Below are 21387 nucleotides of genomic sequence, written 5' to 3' on the forward strand. Positions count from 1 at the left end.
TGGCGCAAACCAAAAATACTCTAATTATGTGTATGTGCGGCTGCAAAAAGGCAACAACATTCAATACTGTGATGAATTACAATTTTTAACCAGGTGTATGTGTGAGTGCCCTTAACGAGGCAGCTCTATTACACAACCACATCTCACAGGGTATATGTGAGTGTTAGTGTGTGAACCACAAGGGGAGATGACGTAAGCAGAGGAACCTGTCAAATGTTTTATTTTTAGATGTGTAAAACTGCTCCATTTTCTCTTCACTCTCCCTCTCTCTAGTGGGACTCCCCTCAGTTCAACCCATTTGAACTTCAGATAAAGAAATACTCCAATAACATATGGATGCGTGTCACACTGCCTGTAGCACAGTCAGATTGAAAATGGGACAGAATGAGTGTAGGGTGTAATGAGACCTACATCCTACTGAGAAATATAAAAACATGTTGACGGGTTCAACGACTCATCTTCAGCGCCTGCTTGTGTATCTTCTCCAGTGATGCATTACAGATTGGAAAAGATAGTTTGCCTTTTCATTTAATAATTACTATAAAACTGCCTTAACTTAGAGAATGAAATGAATGTCGCTGCACTGTTTTAATTTTGTCTCTACCATATTGAAAATAAATTAACAATTACCAAAAGAGGGCATTAAGAGATTATTAGAGTGTTCTCAGCTTGAAAAAATCTGTAAATTAAGTAATCTAAGTTTTAAAAATAATTGAATATTGGATACACCCAATGTGCCTGGAAAAAAGTGACTGTTCATCACCAGCCAAATCACACATGTCAAAAATAGCTACACACTAATGATGATAACATTAAATAGAGGGAAAATATATTAACCCCTGTCGTTTGACATGTGCATATGAAGTAAAGTAAGTGCAACATGTGACAACTGCTGAGCTACTCTGTAAACTATGTTCTCAAAAAAACCACAGCGACAATGAAGACCAGGCTATACAGAAAACAATTAATATTTACCACAATCATCTGTGATAAGGTGCTGCAATTCACTGAATGCCAAGAGCCATTTCACAAAGGCTAAAGCAAATCCCTTCGCTGTGATTCACAAGGATAATCACCCTCTGGCTTTTTGACACAAATCAAATGCCTCTTAAAGGTCAAAGAAGAGAGACAGTGAGAGACAAACAGACAGAACGAGAACAAAGAGACAGACAGAAAAGCAAAGATAAAAGGAGAGATAAAGAGTGAAAGACAAGAGAGTCATCCTGTCATTTAGCAAGCTGGCAGTTTTTCAAGTCATTACCCAAGTGCTTCCCTTTTCTTTTTCCTTAGCACTTCTATTTCCCTGGAAGCAATATTGACTGCTCACACACAACACAGAAGAAGGCACAGACTGTGTGGGCATTCAGAGGCACATATATTCATTTACAAAGCTCCCTTTACATTTCATTTCCCCCACTGAAAGACTGCTGTGAGCCAACAGTTTAAGTATGTTGGTGTGAATCGTGGGATGCATTAGTGTGGTGATGGATGACTTTCCGTCGCTTGGTCTTTACCACACATGTACAAACACTACAAAAAGACATCTGTGGGACACAAGGGAGCGTGTCAGCTATAAAAAGCCTTTGTTTGCAGCTATTCCATGTTTTATTAATGGGTTATTTCAAGAAATTAACTCAATATCAGTAGTGGCAAAGTGTGCAGAAAGGAAGCAGAAAGGTTAATGGCTTCTGAACCTCATGCACGCAGTAATGAGTGATACAGATTTGTTAGCTGTGGGCTGGTTTGTGCGCAGGTAAGATGTGTCAGATTCCCCTTTTAGTTACTGAAGTTATGAAACTTTTATCTTTGTCAAGGAAAAAAATAGTTAAATGTAAAGATGATCAAATGTGGCTGAGATAAAAACAATAATAACACACACTAACACACTGTGGCGTTGATTATAACTGTTCCCAAATGTGTATTTCCCATTGACAACATTGACCCTTACTGAGTGAAGCCATGCTTGTCATTAGCCTTTTATAACACAATTACCACAATAGTTTGCTTTGACAAATTAGGCATAATTTCAAATTCTATAATTCATCTACTGCATGGTAATGTTCTCGAATAACTAGCAGCACAGGCCAGAACCGATTATTCCATTTTAATGAGTCCAATAATGACTGCTCCGACCTCATGAAGCTGAATACATTAGGTCCACCAGCACAAACACAGGGGAAGATGGAGAGGGACTGTGCTTGTATTCATGCTGTTTAAGGGACCACTTCCAAAAGCCAATGTGAGACCAAGACCAAGCTGTTCTTAAATCAGTAGAAATATACCTGTTCGAGCTTTCTGAGCAGCTCCTGCACGCTGAAGTTTAAGCCAATCATATTAGAGTGTGTGCACGGACTCCTTCAGCTCCCGCAAGTGCCTACATGTTCTCTACTGTGAGGCAGGTGGAAGGTCGGCAAGGAGTCAGCACAGGTAGGTCAGTCCTCCAGTGGTTACCGTCAAAACAGAAACCTCCAAGGTCAGGGTTCGGATCAATACCGAATCCAAAGTGAGAACCAACTTGATTCAAACCGTGGAGAAACACGGCTCTTGTAATCAAATTAAACGTAAGAAAGTGAAACTTGGGCCGCAGTCTCAAAACAGGCAATTTCCACACTTCACACACCCCTCGGCAGCACTTGTGCATGCGTGGCGGTGTGTGTGCTCGCCCAATCCCGCCACATGTTCGTAGCATCCTCTTGGGAAAGGCAGCCAAGCTGAGAATTGGGGTGTGACGGTTACTCCGCCGTCATGCTTCAAAACTGGGTTTAGGATTAACAGGACTATTGGTGCCACTGGAGGTTTGACAAAGTGGAGGCGGGAGGCTGACAGCTGAGTTCCTCTGGCCAGGGCACTTAAACTGGGGAGGAAATCCAACAAATCTTGGGTAGAGGTCTGCAAAGACGAGATAACGGTTTGTGTCTTGAGGGACAGGCCGGTTGATGTAAACCTCCAAACGGCCGAAGACAGGTCTGGCTGTCTCCTGCAACTTTGCTCTGTTTCCCTGCCTCCACTCCCCCTCTGGGCATGAAGGAAGCTGCTTACACGATGTACGGCAGTCCAACTCAGGGTAGGGCCGGGGCATTTGCTCTCAATTACTCTGATGAAAAGCACTCTATTCCTGCCAGTCACACACACAGCCCTTGTGGAGAGACGGCAGCACAAAGAGGCATATGGTTTGCCCTCTCCTTCCCCTGAGTAAAGGGTAAGGGGCTCAAAGAGACAGAGTCACCTCAGTGCCTGCCTTAATACCCGCCCCTCGGGTCTCCAGCCCCGGTCTGGTCTCGCTCCATCACACCCTCCTAATCACTGCCATGACTGGGCCACTTAGTCAAAGAATGCCTTCTTCTTTTCTGTAGCCACGTGTTAGCGAGGAGCTGCCTGGAGTCTTGGCGTTCGGATCCTAGGTAGAGAGTTTGACGCGCCAGCCTCTTTGAGTCGAAGCTCTGCCGATTATCTTCCCTTCGCCTTTTGAGAAGTGGTTGATGTGTTTGTCATCCTGTTCGTTCTCCTCCTCTTGGATGAGAAAACTTCTTCTAAAGTTGTGTTTCTTCTTTGGGGTTTTGTTCCAATGGGGGCAACACAAACACCCATCTCTCTCTCTCCTCTTCCTCCTTTGCTCTCGTTCTCTCTGGCCACTCGCCCCAGTCTTTCACACAGCTGTTTATTATTTTGATCTGTATCCTCCCATTCCCCTCCTCTCTCTACCTCGCTCTCTCCCCCTTAAACTAACTCAACACACCACACACCCACTTCCTGAGGCCTGAATGGGCAGAGAGCATGTTAGAGGGGAGTGTTTCAGAGAAAATTAAGAGTTTTGTACAGAATTTTCCATTAAAAAAAGTATACTTTTAAAAAAAGTTAAAACTGTTACTAGGTGGAAGTGATGAAAAGGAGAACATTTCAAGTGCAAAAATCAAAGCAATAAAGAAAGTGAGGGCAGAGAGCCACCTGAACAGAGCTCCTCTAATGGAATGGTGTACCTGTCTGAGTCAGGAGTGATAAAACATGGCTTTCTGCTAAAAGACTACAAAAAGAAAGAAATGGGGGTCTGAGGACAGGGCAGATACAATCTTCTGCACAGAGAACATTATTCATGCATTTGAATCAATCTAACACTATTCCTTGACAGCTTTTATATAAAGTTAAACTCTGAGAGCTACAGTTCGGATCCCATCATTTGAATACCAGCAGTCCACAGAGGACTGCATTATGAGAGGGCTGCGAAGAGAAACCGGCTAAATGCTTTAAATAAGTCTATAAATAACATTCTTGGAGAGGCGTGGATAGCTGCTCTGGTCTGTAGGGCTATGTTGAAGAGATGCAAATATTACATTCAAATGCACATCATATATAAGCTGAATGTGGAAGTGTTTGTGTGACGTTTGTGTGTGTCGGCATTTTGAACAGCAGGGTTGACATGTGGTGTGCATCAAAGACACGCAGACAGATGGCTGTCGAGGGTGAAAAAAAAGACACAATACAACTTTGAATATTCATAAGAGAAACACTTTGAAGTGCGCTTAGCTAATTAACAAATATTAACATACTTGAGGCCCCGACACAGCATTTTTGATGTGTGCGACAAATATATAGTATTTCAGAGCTCTCCAGCGAATGATGTGAAATTAACTCGGGGACTTGGCAAACACAAGCATAACTAATTCCACAATGAGTGGAAGCCGAGATTAAAGGGGAAAAAAAGAGATGAAACAAGCTATTTGTCAAACGTGTGGCAATTTTGGCTTACCAGGGGTTTGATATTTTAACTTGAGACTGTCATTCACAAAAACAGGCACCAATTAGGAATACAAACGAGCACATGAGTGGAGCTTAAGGCAGGAGATGTGGGGGTTAATGTTGGGCTATTACAGAACTAAGCGGATTAGGACCATTACAGGGGAAAGAATGTAACGCTTCCAATCCCTTAGGCAAAAAGAGGAGAGGAGAGTTGACTGATTGAGAAGTGAGACGCAGCAACGATGACGAGACGTGAGGTGTAACACTTATTCAGAGAGGGGGACAGAGGAGAAAGGCAAGATAAAAAAGAATCCTAAAAAATGTAAACTATAGGAGAAGAAAAAGAGAAACTCAAGTATGAGATATTTTTAGATTAGAACTGCCTATAATTCCCAGTGAGGACTCAAGCTAGTAAAGTAAAGGAAGGGGTGAGGCATTTAATTGGGAACTAAAATATTAACGCGCGGGGTAAAATCAGGGTGAACGGAGACTGAATAGACATTTCTTTAAACATTGAACCATAACATTATGTATAAGTCAAACGAGCCAAGAAACGGTTCAGTTCAAGAACTAAAAGTTTTGCTCGACTTTCCTGTCTTCAGAGGATACATGTTGCTTTATGTTCTTGTTGCTAACTCAGCCTTCCTGGCCCTGAAATCACAGAGAAAAAGCTTTTACCACAAACTTTGATATGTTTAATTTCAAGTAGCTCACTCACAGCGATGAATCCAGTGAATTATTGATTGTTTTAGCATCTTTTAACTCGTTGTTTTTCTTGTCTGCAACTTTACTGTTCTCCCTCTCACTGCTCATTAATCTCATATCAGTCACAGCTAGCAGCCAGCTAACGTCAGTCTGAGGGTGTTTCTCAATCGCGAGTAAAGCTGCTTCAGAGCCACTATTTCAAGCATACTACGTCATCGAGTGCCGCCGAAGTACTGTTCCAATCTCCAGCATACTTGGAAATCTACCGAGCCCGGCGTACTCCGTTTGGAGAAATATCGAGTCTGCACATGAGTAGACTCCGCGGTCTTAAAATCCCCACAATGCTTTGCGCACGGACCAATTTCCCCAAATCTGTGGCGGAAGATGTAAAGCGGGGCCTCTCATATGACGCACACCTGCACACTTGCTAGCGTGTTCCACACTTCGTTTTCCGAATGCCAGGAAGTATTCTTGACTCGCTTCTGAAGCAAGATGCTCGGCAGACATGTGCTACCAAGCAAGCGTACTCGCGATTGAGAAACACCCTGAGTCTGCAGGAGGTGTGAACAGGCAACTGTTCGCTAAAACACTTGCAACAAACACTTTATGAGTCGATAAAATGTCAATGTGGTTCTTACCGCATGATTTGCGTCTATGTGTAATACAACGAATATGTAAAGGGGACCTATCATGCAAAATGCACTTTTGTACGTCTTTTATACATGAATATGTGTCCCCGGTGTTCCAGGGAACTCACCAAGTGTCAGAAAACACAACCCTCTCCATCTCCAGCGTTTGCTCCTGCTGCTGTAATTCAATGCAATCCCTCCCCGTCGAGGCAAGCACTGTAATTCTCTCCGGTTAGTCCACCAGCAGATGACAAACACCCACCTCTCCGCCTCTTCCAAGGAACGAGGGGACCGTGCGGCAGAGTTTCAGTTTCAGTTTGTTTCGCCGGTCAAGATGTCCGTTAAAGTTTAAATCTTCCGGACAAAATTTGAAAAGTGCCGGTCAAAGGTCTTCTTTGTTATTTATTGAGCTTTAAAACAAATGAATAACGACTCTATATAATAATATAATAAAACACGGAGGACGGAGATCTATTTTTCTTCCCCTCTTCTGACTTGATCAGAGCACGCTCCCCTCTCCTGCAGGGGGGCGTGGTCAGCTGCAGCTCACAGAATCAGCCCCCTGCAAAAACAGGGCTGGAGAACAGCAAATAGAGCGAAGTGAGGCATGGCTAAAATGCCTGATCTGTTTGGTATTTTGAAAACAGAAACGTATAAATATACCTTATATAGGTATGGCCCTACAATATATCATTTAAATATAGCATGATAGGTGTCCTTTAAATGGGGGGTGGGGCATGATGGTTGAGGCAGTGCTGTGCAGCTTTTTATTACTGCAGTGTACCACAAATCAAATAGTGAATTAAAATACTTTGTTCTTAAACTTGAAAAAAGCTGTTAAATTGTGTTATTCATTTTATACTTGTTCATTCACAGTGGCTAATTGCAAATGAAGATAAGCATTTCGATTAATTCATATAAGTGAAAATAGGAAAAAACACAACACAAGGAGAACATTTTTGAAAGAAATAAACAACCAAAAATGAGCAGGCATATTACATTTAAAATGTATTTGATAAAAGACATGCCTTAACCGTCGTGTCTCTGTAGAAACCACATTGGCTTTAAATAATAGAGAAAAGGCTGCGAAAAGGGAAAATAAAAAGGAGTCAAAGAGCAACAGCTGAAAGAGAAAAGGCAACAGCCGAATAGTTTCTCAGTCTCAGACGATGTCAAGAGGGAGTAGAGGCCGTACCGTCTAAATGCGTATCGCAGGATCAAAAACAGAGCAAATCAACTTTGGAGCGAACAAACACAAACAAGGCCACATAAACACAGATACACAAATACGCCCTGAGCCACATTCCACGAGCAGACCTGTCTACCATGATAAAGCTCAGAGGCAGTTAGGATTCATCCAATTGTATCTGATCCAGACTTATCGCTGCTAAAATGTACAGTGTCTGACAAAAATCTATGTGGCTGCAGCATTCCACTTTAATTCTCACAAATGGGCCACATCCAATGAAGTCACTTCCTGTGCCCCAGGTTATCCCTGACCCTCCTCTTCCTGTTAGGATGGCAGCATCCTTGTAGGGGAGATAAGGGACCCGATTGTGTTTGTATATGTATATATGTAACTGGCAGTGTAGTTACATTCATTCTTATTTGCTGCTCATTAGGCAGTACAACAAGCCTGTTCAATCCTACTAATCTAGTCCCTGTCTCTGAACTTCAGTATGTGCACACAACAACAGATCAAGATATCTAATTAAAAAAAAAAAAGTAAGTACAGTGTAATGGATTTCAGTACGATGCTAACAGCAAAGTAAATTAGGAAAGCGTGTCACTGAGTCTACAAATTGTTAATGCACACATTAGCAAGCCACTAAATTGACAGCTGACCTCGGTCGATGTGACAAAGCTGCCCTTAAAAAGGACAACTGCAGTCAAAGGTCATGCTGATCACTAATAACTTCTTCCAGGATTCCAATAATAGATCACGAGTCACATCCTTGTAATCATAAGTGAGGAAAAGGACATCCTGAAATTCATATGCAAGCTCCTGAGCAGGGAAATTGAAATTGATTGGGTGCGCTTTGTGCTGTTGCCCGATAATCAGCTATTGATTATGGTGGGCCTTTTGTGTTTTTGTGTGTCGACAAGACACTTGGGAGATGGCCTTTAGATTGTGCTAAAACGCCGAAGCTCTTGGGTACTAATCCTTGTGCAAGAGAAAACAGTGGCTTTGGAGAGTGTACAAGACCGTATCAGCTGTTTAGCCAACAAATACATCGCGTTTCCTGTGACTGCTTAACAATAAAAACCACTCTGTGTTTAGCCAGTTAAATGGTGAACATAGGAACTAGCAGCAGTAACAATGGTCATTTTGAATTAGCAGTCATTTAATATATAGTGCTGACTAGTAAAAGTGAAAAGTAAACATTGAGAGAGATGAAGATATACAATTACAATTAAGGCTGGATGAGATACATGAATAAATACCTTGGGCAATAAAAAAAAGAAAACAAATATTATGTAGAAATAAAATTGCAGTATGTGAGAACATCAAATGTTTATGGCAGGCTGACATAATGCAGGCCATAAACAGTGTGAACAAAAACAAGGTTTAAAGATTCATGAACATTTTAAAGAGCAAAACTTCAACAGTTCAACCCTTAAAACGAATGAATTCCCGGATAAAAAAATAAAAAGCATTTCAAGCAAAAGTATATCCAGGCATTACAGAAAAATCTACTTGCTGAGTTGACTGGATTTTAAAACCCCAGGCCTGCTGAGGGCCCTCTGAGTTCTTATCAACCTGCTCTTTCACTCGTGTTCAAAGACTTCTGCCCCTCCCATCTTTTCCACTTCCTCTCATACCCTCAGTGTTATTTGAAGTGCTCTGCCTTATGGGAACTGAAGATCTTGACCGTGGTGGGTGGTCTGTCAGCACGTAGTCGCAGTACGCCACAGTGGAGAGAATTTTAAAAAAGGGAGTCTGTGACGTGATCGCTTCTGAAGCTGCTGTCGCCTCCACAAGGAGCAGAGATAGGAGTTCAATTAGCGCATGAGCCCACCACCTGCTGTGTTGGGTGTGGAGGAGCGAGGCTTCAAAAGGTTAGGTGACTGCACCAATTAGACTGTTGCTCTAACAAAGTGATGTTTGCTGCTGTAGAAGACCACTGTGTGAACGAAAACACACATAGTATTGGAGCTGACGTCAAAATAATGGACCATCACAACTTAGACCTCAATGTTGGAAGGGGTAGATGACAAACTTTAGAGTAGTGATAGAAAGGATAAACACTGAAAATAGTTGTGCAAGACACCTAATTTCAAACACACATATACAAAGAAAATATTACCCTAACACCTCTGAAAATAATAGAGAAAATGACTAATGGTATTGTAAAAACACAGCAGACAGCCGTGGTCAGGATGAGAGAAATAAATAGAGGTGATGAGTTCATGCTTAAGTGATTGCAGTACAAACATTTAATTCGAAAAAATTACAAATTCAGCAATAATATCCGTGGAAAAACAAGATAGCATCGTACACTCTAGAAGTGGAGACAGTAAAAACAAATGCGCACAGGGAGAAGGGTTTAGTTATGAAGGCATGGCAGGACTTTATAAAATAATATGCTAATCCTGCCGTTATTATTAAATCATTTGGACTGTTTGTTTCTGGACCAGAGAAAAACAGGTAGTGTGGGAAAGGGTGGATTTCAAATCCTCCTCTCCACCCACCTCCACCAAAAAAAACATTCCACAAAGTTTCTGACAACAGCCCCAAAAATCCACCTGGTAATTATATACTTTCCTGTGAACGCACATTGTCCTCATCATCACCACTACCACCCACACATCCTCTTTAAAATACTCCCTTATACAGTATCAACCCAATATAGCTATAAATGACTGATACATTTGCCTCATTAATATTCATTCTGCCCTGCATTTCCCCCTCAACTTCAAACATTATCTTTGCCTTAAAGCAACTAAAGAAAAACAAAAGCACCATTCCGAGATGAAAAAGGATGACCTCTGCACACTGTGAGCTCGTGAAATCTGACCCGCTCCTCACACAGCCTTTTATTGAAGTTTGAGACATGCTGTTCACATCTGCTTTGTCTGAGACGATTTATCATCTTATTGTTCATTGGAGGCGAAAAGATCCCGAGCGTTGAGCATGCAGATATAAAATAATCCGACAGTTTCTGTGCACGGTCACATAACTGCTCCATTGATTTTACAGATAGCCCAGATGGGATTTGTTAGATGACGTCTGGATGAGAATTAGAGCTTCCTTACAGTAAAAAAATCTATATGTAATAACTGTTCCCGTTAATTGAACATTGTTGGGATCGATGACCGCAACCCACACTCCACTCCATCCTGCGTCAGGGTCTATTTCATGAAAAATACCACATAACTGTAATCACCCACTAAAAAGGACACGCAGAGAACAAGCTGCACTGATTTGATGACATATGAATCACATCTCCATGAAACAAAAAACAGACTGCGTAGGGGAGTGTGTGACTGCCCACATGCTGCAGACAGAGTTCCTGTTCGGCCTCTGGGGGGGGGGGGGGGGGGGGAGCTCTGGGTGTGACGCACAACAGCGCTGTAGTTCAGAGGAAAGATAAGACCCTAGAGTTTCCAAAACACCAGTAAAACACAGCCAAAACTTTACTAGAAAACAAAGCTGTATTTTAATATTCATACAATTAAAAAAATAGGGCTATGAAGCTATGAGAGAACATTTTCTAAATAGACGTACAAGGATATTTTGGGTAGCCCTGGGGCTCTTGAATTGATGTAACACTTCCCACATCTGCAAGCAGGAAAGGTCTGCGAGACATAAAATATGTGTACTGGCAATTTGTTGTGGTCGTATGGACAGTTTGCACAGCCACTCCTCTGTAAAAGATATGTGATTGATAACGACCATCTGGGTATCTGTGGACCTTTTCCCATGAAAAGTTGCCAAGCAAAAGCAAAGCCACAAGTTTTCAGAGAATACATTATAAGAGATATTTTGGTGTTGATAATAGACAGTGAGGAGGAAGCGATGACACTGACATGGTGGGCGCTCAAGTGCATGACAAGTTTTTTTGTATTGCAGTGCGTTTTTCTGGTTATAAAGCCAATGTTGCCTCCAGCCTATCCCTCATATAAACTTTTTCCCTTCTCTTAGTCATATTCATCTTCCTCCACTGCTCCAGTTAACTCCTCTCCCTTCCCTTTTCCCTCCTCCTCCTCCTCATTCTTCCCTATCTCCTGCTTTCGGCACCTCTATTTCATCCTACTCCTATTTTTATACTCTCTTCTCCTCCTTAGTTTATTGCTCAGCAGAGGTGAGTGAGATATCTAACCTCCACAGGTCACACTCCCTCTGAGCTTTCACCACCCCCCCTATCAACAACCACGGTTGGCTTATTACTTCCTGGAGTGTTTACTGTAGGAGAGCTGTCTAGGCCTATAGCATCACAGTGTTTTCTGTCGTGTTGGGCCAAATGACTTCAACCATCACTCACGGACCACTAGGTTGGAGTCTGTCTTCATTTGTCCTCCTCCCGTCCCTACCCCCTGCTTCTTTCATCTTCCCTCTGCATATAACTCTCTCTTTTTATGTCACTGTCTTAACAATCATCACATGCTGCTATTTCAGTACACAAGTTCAGAACCATTTGCTTCTGTTGAGTTAAATTATCCTTATACCCAGTATGCCCATCATATTTTGAATAGGTTTGCTGTCGTCTCAGCAGGAGCCCATTTTTACTCTGGTCTAAACTGCTTCAATTTTATTGACTGCAGTTTGATATTCAGTCTCGCAACATGAAGCCATTACAAGTTGTGATGAATGTCATCAGTCTACTTCTCTTTTAGTCCCTGTAGATGGTTTGCACTATGCAACAATTTAGCAACTGACTCCTGAGCTCTATAATATTCCTATGGACAAGAACAAAGTCGGTTTTTTTTCACTCCTCTGGGCATAAGGTGAAAATAAGAAAATTGAAAGGAGAAAGTGTCCTGTGGTCCCCATGGTTTCTTTCTCAAAGCGTTTCATCTCTAGAGAAACATGTCTCCTTTTCGTCAGTGACAAAAGCAATATTCTCTTGTCGTTGCCATAAAAAACCAATTCTCAAACGAATCATCTTTGCCCATTTTAGTCCCTTCTCACCAACACTTATCTTGGTTGTTCCCTGTTGACTTTCATAGGGGAATAAGGCCAGCTTACGTAATGTTCTCTGTCTTTATGGCCTTATCAGGTTTCTCTCTAGAGATCAGATCCAGCTTTCATAATAACCCCTGAGTCAGGACAGCTCACTCCCCTCCAATCTTGTCTGTACTACTACTCCCTCCAGAGGAAGAATCAGGATCACTTGAAGAACTTTCTTCACTTAGAGCATGCATACTTTCACGACAGTTCCAGAGGAGCCGACCAACAACACCGGCTGCCTCAGGCTCAGCTGTCACTGGCATCCTTCAGCGCTTCTCTGAGCTAACTACCAACAAGCAAAACATTTCCCAGACAAAATGTTCAACCTTAAGTCTGAGTAAGAATCTCCAGAGCGGTAAGTTATACTAATTGGTCAATTAAATATAACAATGCTTCAGCACTCCTTAACAGATCCTTATAAACTCCTTTTGACAGGCTATGATAGGGTTCTGCATATGTTATATACATGTCAATTTCAAGCAGATATATCTGTCTGAAATTAATATGCTTTATCACTTCACACAACCCTTAACATTAAATTCTATTCATCACACTAATTAGCAACACATTTGACTCCATACGCAACTTCCTGTCACTAATGAGACATATTCTGTCAGACTTCAACTGAAGCGCATTGTGCTTTGCAGATTCACTGGGCTGGAATAACTTCGAACCTTTGTGTGGTGTCCTGCCTGATGCCCGACAAAAATGATAAACTGCTACATAGTTTGATCAAGCAGAAAAGTCAGTGGTGTGTCCCATTGCATGTCCCTTGTGTCAAATAAGGGTTGAGTCATAAAAAAAAGCGGGTGAGACAGAGTGTGAATTTACCTGACAAGCAATCAGTTTTTAAATCCAATTAACTCAATGGGCCATCACAGTTGAAACAACAAGGTGCTATTATCACTAAATATCACTGTCAGGGTTGAATGGTGACACACTGTGATCAGGTATCATACCGTGAAAGCCAGACGGTCTGCCTAACTATGTATTATGTTGTCTTTCAACAAATCGAATGGCCATCTCTTGGTGTGGTAGGTTTAGTGATGTCCTTTTTTGGGAAATGTAAATGTAAAGTAATTTACCTTCTGTTGCTGTTTAAACCCAATTGACAGAGAACATACGCTGTAGTGTGAGCTGCCGTTATTCCTTTCAATGACACATAATGTAGAACACAAACCTGCACGCGTACAACACAAGGCTACTTTTCTCCTGCAGTGAGTGTATGTTATCCGTTTTTATGATAAAACTCAATCTTTTTCTTCCCTCTGGTTGGACAGAGCAAGGGCGCAGATGAACATAAAACAGATGTCAGAGCTGTGTGGGAGCATTCAAATGAATAGCTGTGATGCAAAATGCATGTTTTCTGTCACAATATCATCTGTCATCTGTTATATATGGGTGTCTTCACAGTCATTTTTCATAGTGAAATCCTGAGGAAATGACATTTATAGAGTTTTCAAAATCCAGTGCATTTCCTCTTGTAAAACCTTTTTGTGAAATAATAAAAAAAGAGCAGTGACCGTACAGGAGCTAGAGGTTAAAATGATGAAGAGGAAAACAGGATGTGTTTGTTTGATTTGCTTAATGGTAGTTTGAAAGAGGGGAAGTTACATGTGTATTATAATGTTCTAATGTCTTAACTATAGTAGACAGTCACATATGTTCGCATTGAAGAGATGCAAACCTAATTGTAGGTGTTTCTTTACTGAAACATGCCCAATCAGCACATATGTGTTTAGTAGCCTTTATTGAAAGCTGTTTTAAACAAGAGTACAGCATCACATTTTTTTTAAAACCGGCAGGCTGTAAATTAGATCTCCAGGGGCCACACATTGTTTGACAGGGCCAATTATAGAGAATTTGACTCTTCTGTGTATAAGCTCAAAGTTAAATGGTGTTAGTTAAATCTGTTTTGAAGTTACATGCCCTTTAATCAAAAGTCGCACACCCCCTTTGATCAATCAATGAGAAAAGTTCACTCACAACTGTCCTTACAAAGTTGTTGTGCAGACTCAAACAAAACAGACCGGAAGGGATAAAAACGCGTTTGTTGTTTCTGTATGCACACCAACACAACCTCAAGAGGAAATCACATGTATGCAGAGAGGACATTTTGGCGCAGCTTTGAACTTGTACTTACAAGTACCCCAGAGGGTTATTCAAATGAATCTGTGACAGAGACAGGCAAGGTGGGGTGATTGGTGTTTGGCCGGAAAAGACACATTGACATTTGATTTTCGCCTTGACTCACACAGAGAGAAATCGCTTTGAGCCCGTACGAAAATGTTAATCTGACTGCGCTTTTCCTCTTTCTCAGACTTTCTGAATGATCAAACAAAGCCACGCTCTTAGGTGTAACACTCTTTGTGGGAAAGAAAACGAAATGTGTCTAATTAGAAGGAAAGACAAATACAAGAGTGAGCCAGATTGAGATAGAGGTGTGCTATAAAGAAAACAAGGTGTGTGTGATTGCATGAGCACAACACTGTGGGACACTGCTCCCAAAAAAGAAGTTAATGAACAAACAACAGCTGCTTCCATAACTCAGGAGCAGGAGCATGAGGAGTGGGAGGAAAATGAGAAAGAGAGACGAGAAGCACAAATAAAAAAAGAGCTTGGCTTGTGCTCGTCTGGGCCTCTGTGGTGTCTGCCATGGCTCAGTACCTCAAATGAAGATGAGAGGGGAGGGGGGGGGCATAGTGGCAAACACACACAGACTGGGCCAGCCCCGTGGAGGCTGCACCGTGCACTCCTCAAACAGCGCTGAAGGAGATACTAATATGTTATGTAAGAATACCTTGTGACTTCAAAGCCACAGATGGATGCAAATGTACATGTTTAACATCTTCTTGCATGCCTGGGAGACCTGTGTGAGTCGTACTGGAGCATAAGATGACATGACGAAGTTTATGCTATGTTTGAGACAGCTTGGAACTTGAAAACAACAAACCTCCTACTAGAACAAATCTAATCCACTTAAAGATTCTATTTGTAAAGTCAAGACAAATCTGTGTAAATGGGAAACTATCAACTAAAAGGCAGCGTTAAGTATATTCACCTGTATTTATACACAGGTATACTCTCATAGTTCAACCTGTTCTGCTTGTAAATGATGTCAAAATAGGTTACCAATGTTATAAGGTAGCTGGTTAAGGTCAATTATTTTCTAAAAGCTATTTGTGAAACCCTAAAACTGCCTCAACATTTTTTGATACTGCACTGCAGTTTATATGGGTGTGGACACTTTCAAAATAGACACTCAGTCAGCAATGTTTTTTGGGAACTTTTTGCATCATGTGGAGATAGGATATTTGAACTGAGATTTTCCGATCTCTGGCTATCTGAAACGCAGCATGAGCCAGCTTAACTGTCCTAAATATAGAAAATCACAAACCAGAGACTTTGTTAAGTTAATACACGACCAGATATAGAAATGATAGAAAAGTACGGAAGTAGAAAAAGGATAGATATATCATCTAACACGTCTAACAGCTGACTCAAAGCCCATCCAATTTGATTGAAAAACGTATTATTATCATGTTTCATATCCTCACTTCAGACCATTACTCATCACTTTGGACCAATGTTCTTGGTCAGTTTCCCAGAAGCGGGGAAAATCCATTAACAGACGCAGGAACTTTTAGATCGTTATTGCATCTGAACATAATATTGATTTTGTGTTATTGCTGGCTTGTCAAACATCTTTACTGCTCCACAGGCAGCAAAAAAAAACACTCAAATGGGAAATCTGTGTCTCTCATGGTTTGGTTTGGAGTCTAATTTCTACACCATAGTGGTCAAAATCACTTTACGCTGATTAAAATACCCAACAGCTAAAGGTTTTTCTACCGAGCTTTTAAAAATGTGTTTCAGAAATGTTATAATTTATGCTGTATGCTATGCTGATAATTTAGATAAGGACTAAGACAAACCGATAGGAGGAGGCTGATATCAGTGTTCCCTCAGATGTTCTTTTTATGATGAATATTAACAGACACATAAGCATGGATGCACACACACACACGCATACACACACCAACATATTTATACTGTCGTCTTTTTAATCTTTAAGTGCTGCCTTTGATCTGCCGTGATGAGGAAACACATATTCAAAAGCAGCAAGAAAGATGAAAGGCCTGTCCAATTATGGTGAACTAAAGCGATCCCTGAAATATGCGGTTGTTCATAAACACTTGTACACATTAGTGTGGTAGGCAGTGAAAAGTCTATACGCCAACACATTCAAAGCAAGGCAGACGTTAGACATCGTTCCGAATACAGGAATGAATCCTGTCAATCACTTAAATATAGAGAGGACAACTCATTACATCAGAACATCGTGACTGTAAAGAAAAACAACAGCTATGTAAAGGACGGTCACACACATTCAAATGTGGTACTTTAATAATGAAATAATAACATGACAAGTAAGTGAATTGTCTTTATGAAGCTTTTTAATACTACAAAAATAACAAGACCAAAGGCTAGCTACTTCAAATTACATTTTGAGTGTTGGATATAGTTAAACATTTACTGTTGGTATTGCATAAATGTTATGCTTTATTTAAATGGGTTGTTCTTCATTCAAATGTATTCTGTGAATTGCTTGTTAGCTTTTCATCAATTTCATGGTTTGTTTTCAAAGGCTTGTCTAATCATGGAGGCTATTACAGCTGTAACATGGCGATGCTTTAAATAGAGCAAAAAGCTGAATTCCCAAGAAAAACCGAAACAGCCCTGTCTTCAGAGGACACTTCGTAATACCAAGCAGTGTAAGTCACATACCCTATGACTTCAATGGAAGCAGTTTACTTTGGTTTCTGCTATAATGGCATACAGTAGCATCTGTGATACACAACAATGTTAACATGCTGATGTTTATCAGGCATAACTATAACATTTGTTCATTGGTTTTTTTATTTACTTGTCAGCATGCTCACATTTGGCTAGCACTACACACAATGTGCCAATGACCAACTGTAAAAGGTATTTAGTTATACGGCAAGGTAGAGGAAATTACAATTTTGACTCAATGACTGAGCTAGAATCACCAACGTTATTACCTATCCTAACCTAACCGAGGAGATCATGAATTTGTTAACCAATAGTTGAGCAACGAGACATCTATAAATCAAACAAAGCCATCCTGACTGTGTTGCTAGAGAAATTGCCAGCACTTGGAAGCACTTGGTGGTTTTTGGAACCATGCATGGCGGCACACCTATCCAATCCATTTGAAGATGAAATGATTACAAAGAAAAAAAGGTTATAGTCAGGGGAAGCCCAAAGTCAGTAGGATTCCTCCTCTAGGGATCATAAATAACTGAACCAAATGATATTGCAATCCATCCAATTTTTCTTGAGATATTTCTGTCTCGACAGACAGATATTGCCGTTCCTCGAGCCATGCCACTAGTGCTGCTAAGAACGGAGCGTGAAATTAAACAGCTCGACTAGTGGGTTAGGGTTACACTCGTGGCGAAAGGCATTTCCTTCTTCCATGCTCCTTTTAGTGTGTGAGAATGAAATAACCTTTCATGTCATACATAATTGTAACAGCAATGATAAGCTCTTTAAAGTAGGACATACGGAGAAATGCATCAGAATGTGTAATGCAGGTCCTTTTAAGTGACAGTAATATCCGTCTTGGGTAAGACATGACCGCCAAGATCAATTTTCATGCCTTTGATTTACATCTATTTAGCGCTTTGTGGGTATGAGTGGTGTCAGCAGCTGCTCACCTTTTGGTACCCAATTAACCCTCATTGAACCCGCTATACACTCAGCAGCTGCATTATAGAAGGAGAAAAGAGCACCATTCAAAATGAAAAAAACGTTTTTACTTTTGTTTGATGACTTGACAGATTCTGTATTCTGCAACAGAAGCCATTCAAAAGGCACGATGGGAACTGATAACTTTATAGTGCCAACACAGATTATGTATATCAGTCAGAACAAAAACAGTGCCAACGTAAAAGTATTAAGGGGTTGCGAGATGAGACTTTTGAAATTCATTTTTATCCCACGAAATCTGGAAGTAGAAGTCGGAGAGAATGAGAAGTCAAGCACCAAAATACTGATTAGCGTGAAGAGTCTGCTTTATGCGCTCCGCAGTAGCCCCCCTCCGAGGCTCCGGCGAGTAGTACATGAGCGTGCTCCACTAGCAACCCCCCACCCTGGTCAATAACTTCCAAATTCAGGGTTATATATAAAAATCGCTGGCCCCCGAATTTTGGCCATTGGACAAATGTAGTTGGTGATCCCTGCCATAAAGGGTCAGTATGCTTTATATAATTGGCATACAGTTTTTAAAGCAAAGTTTCTTGTGTTCTATAAATTAGCATATGCGTGCTTCTGATTGGCACTGCTTTTAAAAAAGAATAATACTGTTCCTCTTTTAATGAAGCCTGAACTGCTGAGCCGTCCTCCCTGATGATAGCAGCCTCTGTAATTGAACCTAGTATGTGGCTGAGATCCTATTTTTCCAGGCTAAAAATAATGAAATAATAACATGCTTTGAAGAATCCAGGACGTCCTGGTGATAGATGTTTACCATCACGAATCCACCCACATTTTTTGAAAATTCTATTGACTGTGGTGGCCTCAAACCAAGATGGTTTAAAGCAGGAAACAGTAAGCAATAAAAATGAGAAAACAAAAAACTAAGTTAGCATTGAAGTCGAGGCTATCTGCGCTCAACAATCTGATTGAGTGAAACTTCAAAAAAGTACTTATTGGATTTTCTTTATATAACCAAATATAAGGTTCCAATACTGCATTTATTTTTTTCCATTATTTTCTCTGCACCATCATGACTGTCATCGGACCCCGCTTGGAGCCTGGCGGTGGGATGTTATTTACGCCTCATGGCTCTCTGTGAGTCCACTTAACCCTGACTGGGAGAGTTGTGATGCAGTAATTGGCTTGACTTAAAGCCCAATCTCTAAATCACGTTGCAAGCAAACTCACAGCCCAGCACGCACGCACACGCACGCTCTTCAAATATCATCTTACATTCATTCTTCTTGACTTGACCACTCCTCCCTGATGCAGCACTCTTAAGACACATTAGGATGCTCCAAGATTTCAAAATTGACATGACACTAAGAGCATCTCATGCTGAGAGCTCATTCTCAAAACAGAGTGAACGTGTTCTAAAAGGCAATGGTCCAGAGTAAAGGTTGGCATTTAATTTCTCTTTAAAAGGACGCCAGTATTGATACGAAGTCAAAGGAGATGCTCTAAAAGCTACAGGACAAGTGCAGTAGCGCAAATCTTTCTTCCCCTTTTAACCTGTTTTTACAGTTTTTACATAAAGGTCCTGCAGACGGCAAAGGTTTAGCACTGATTTACGGGGAGGCCAAATTACAAGCTCTCATTTCCACCTTAGGCTAATGTATTTTTTAGGAAAAACAGACAGGTTCAGAGAGACAGGGCACGTACCGTCTGTGCTAAAATGTTAGACAATGCCCGCTGCGTGCAATGAAGTCACAAGGTTGACTTTTTGATATTCAAGAGACGCCAGCACCAATCTATGAAAATTAAGCAAAATCTGATGACTTAGTCGTGTTGACAGGCATTCAGGAAAGAGAGCCTATTAGCGATGCATGCTAGTTAGCTTTCACCTCCAGAGTGCCTGGCACAAGAGACAAGGACGTGGCACAAGAGACAAGTAAAATATGAAAAGCAAATGAGAGAAACTAAATAAAGAGCTGCACGTGGAAAAGGCAAACAGAGATGTGACCGGCGACTTCCCATGAGTGGTTTTCTTCTATCTTTCAAGAAAGTACACATTTTTATTGACTCAGATGTTAACTTAATTTATTGGTAGCAACTATTTAAATAGAGTGAGGGCAAGGGAGACAGGAAAACCTTGGCCTACTTACAACAGTCGCTGAAAAGCAAATTAACTAATGACTCTTGAAGGATTTAGCGAGGAAGATAAGGAAGTAGAAAGGTACAGTGAGTTGTACTGTACTTTAATACGAAAAATAAAGATACAGCTTAGGATGTTTGTTACCTTCCTGTGGAGAGCACAATGTCAGTATGGTTTATTTGAATGGGACATTTCTCCTTCATGTACAGTAATGAGTTTTCTCAGGTGACCCCTTTGTCATTGAGAGGCTGTGATTGGCCCCGTTGTGACTCTCAAACATGGGTACAAGGATGGGGTCACTGGAAGGTTGCTTTTTTTCATGCAGCATCTCAGCACAGTGGGGCAGACAGAGGGCAGATGGCAGCCTCATGTCTGAATGCATAACAACATCCATGTCAGTAGAAAAGGAATGTCTCTGGGCACTGCTACAGCAAAGCCAGAGAATGCAAATAAAGGTAGTTCGTCCTGGAGAATTGGTTCTGATTCTATAAACTACACTGAGAGAATTCAAGGCCATAAACCATTCTGAATATTGCCTTATAAAGAATGAAGTCTTTTTTTATTTCTCTGAAGCGGCGATGGTTTCTCTATTGCTTCATTATTTGACATCCAATTAAACTAAGCTAAGCGATCATGAATCACGTTTTCCTTACCAAACAATGCTTCAAAAATGTTAATAATTAAAAAGTCAGCTTTTCAAGAATAAACTGCCTAGTTTATAGTCTGAAGGTTATGTATTTTAGAAATTAACCAGTCATCATTGAAAGGTTTTGAATTAAAGACCAATTATTATTTCTCAGTCCACAGAGAGAGCAAGCAGGGGATCCTTCAACTGATCAGATATATGAAAATCATCGGGTTAGCTAGTCACCTGCCAACCCAAATATGCAGCATGACATATTACCATAAAGGTCATCCAGTAAAACTAGACTGCACCAATAAAACTAAATGCCATAGAAATGAAAAATGACATAAAATCATAACCTTTTCCCATTTATATAATATTTACAACCACAGTCCTCTACTGAGACGGAAATTATGAGGAGCTGGAAGGTGAGTCCTTGAGTAAAGAGAAAGGGAAAGCCAAGTATAGAAAGGAACAAAACTATAATATGTTCTGGAAAAATTGGTCTTTTCATGTACTCTAGTCCTTCATACAGAGTGTACTGTTAAGGAGCCATGCCGTCGTAGGAGTGAAGAAGCAATGAGTACAGAGTTAGTCACCCTATTTTATCCGTGGAATTAACCAATGACACGTACAGTACCAT

General features: G+C 40.9%; 1 protein-coding gene across 5 annotated transcripts in view; it reads right to left on the reverse strand.

Moving 5' to 3' along the window:
• The window catches only part of utrn (utrophin), a 173867-nt gene that overhangs the window by 67658 nt on the left and 84822 nt on the right, over nucleotides 1-21387 (reverse strand). Inside the window, exon 1 of one of the 5 annotated variants that reach the window (XM_034143475.1) lies at nucleotides 2283-3632. The exons of the other annotated variants lie outside the window; for them this stretch is intronic. Within the exon in view, the coding sequence (XP_033999366.1) occupies nucleotides 2283-2333 (51 nt within the window). The 5' untranslated portion in view covers nucleotides 2334-3632. Of the gene's footprint in view, nucleotides 1-2282; nucleotides 3633-21387 lie in introns of those variants that run through there. 5 annotated transcript variants of the gene reach the window in all.

This window comes from Trematomus bernacchii, unplaced genomic scaffold, assembly GCF_902827165.1.
Source record: "Trematomus bernacchii unplaced genomic scaffold, fTreBer1.1, whole genome shotgun sequence".
NCBI classification, from domain to species: Eukaryota; Metazoa; Chordata; class Actinopteri; order Perciformes; family Nototheniidae; genus Trematomus; species Trematomus bernacchii.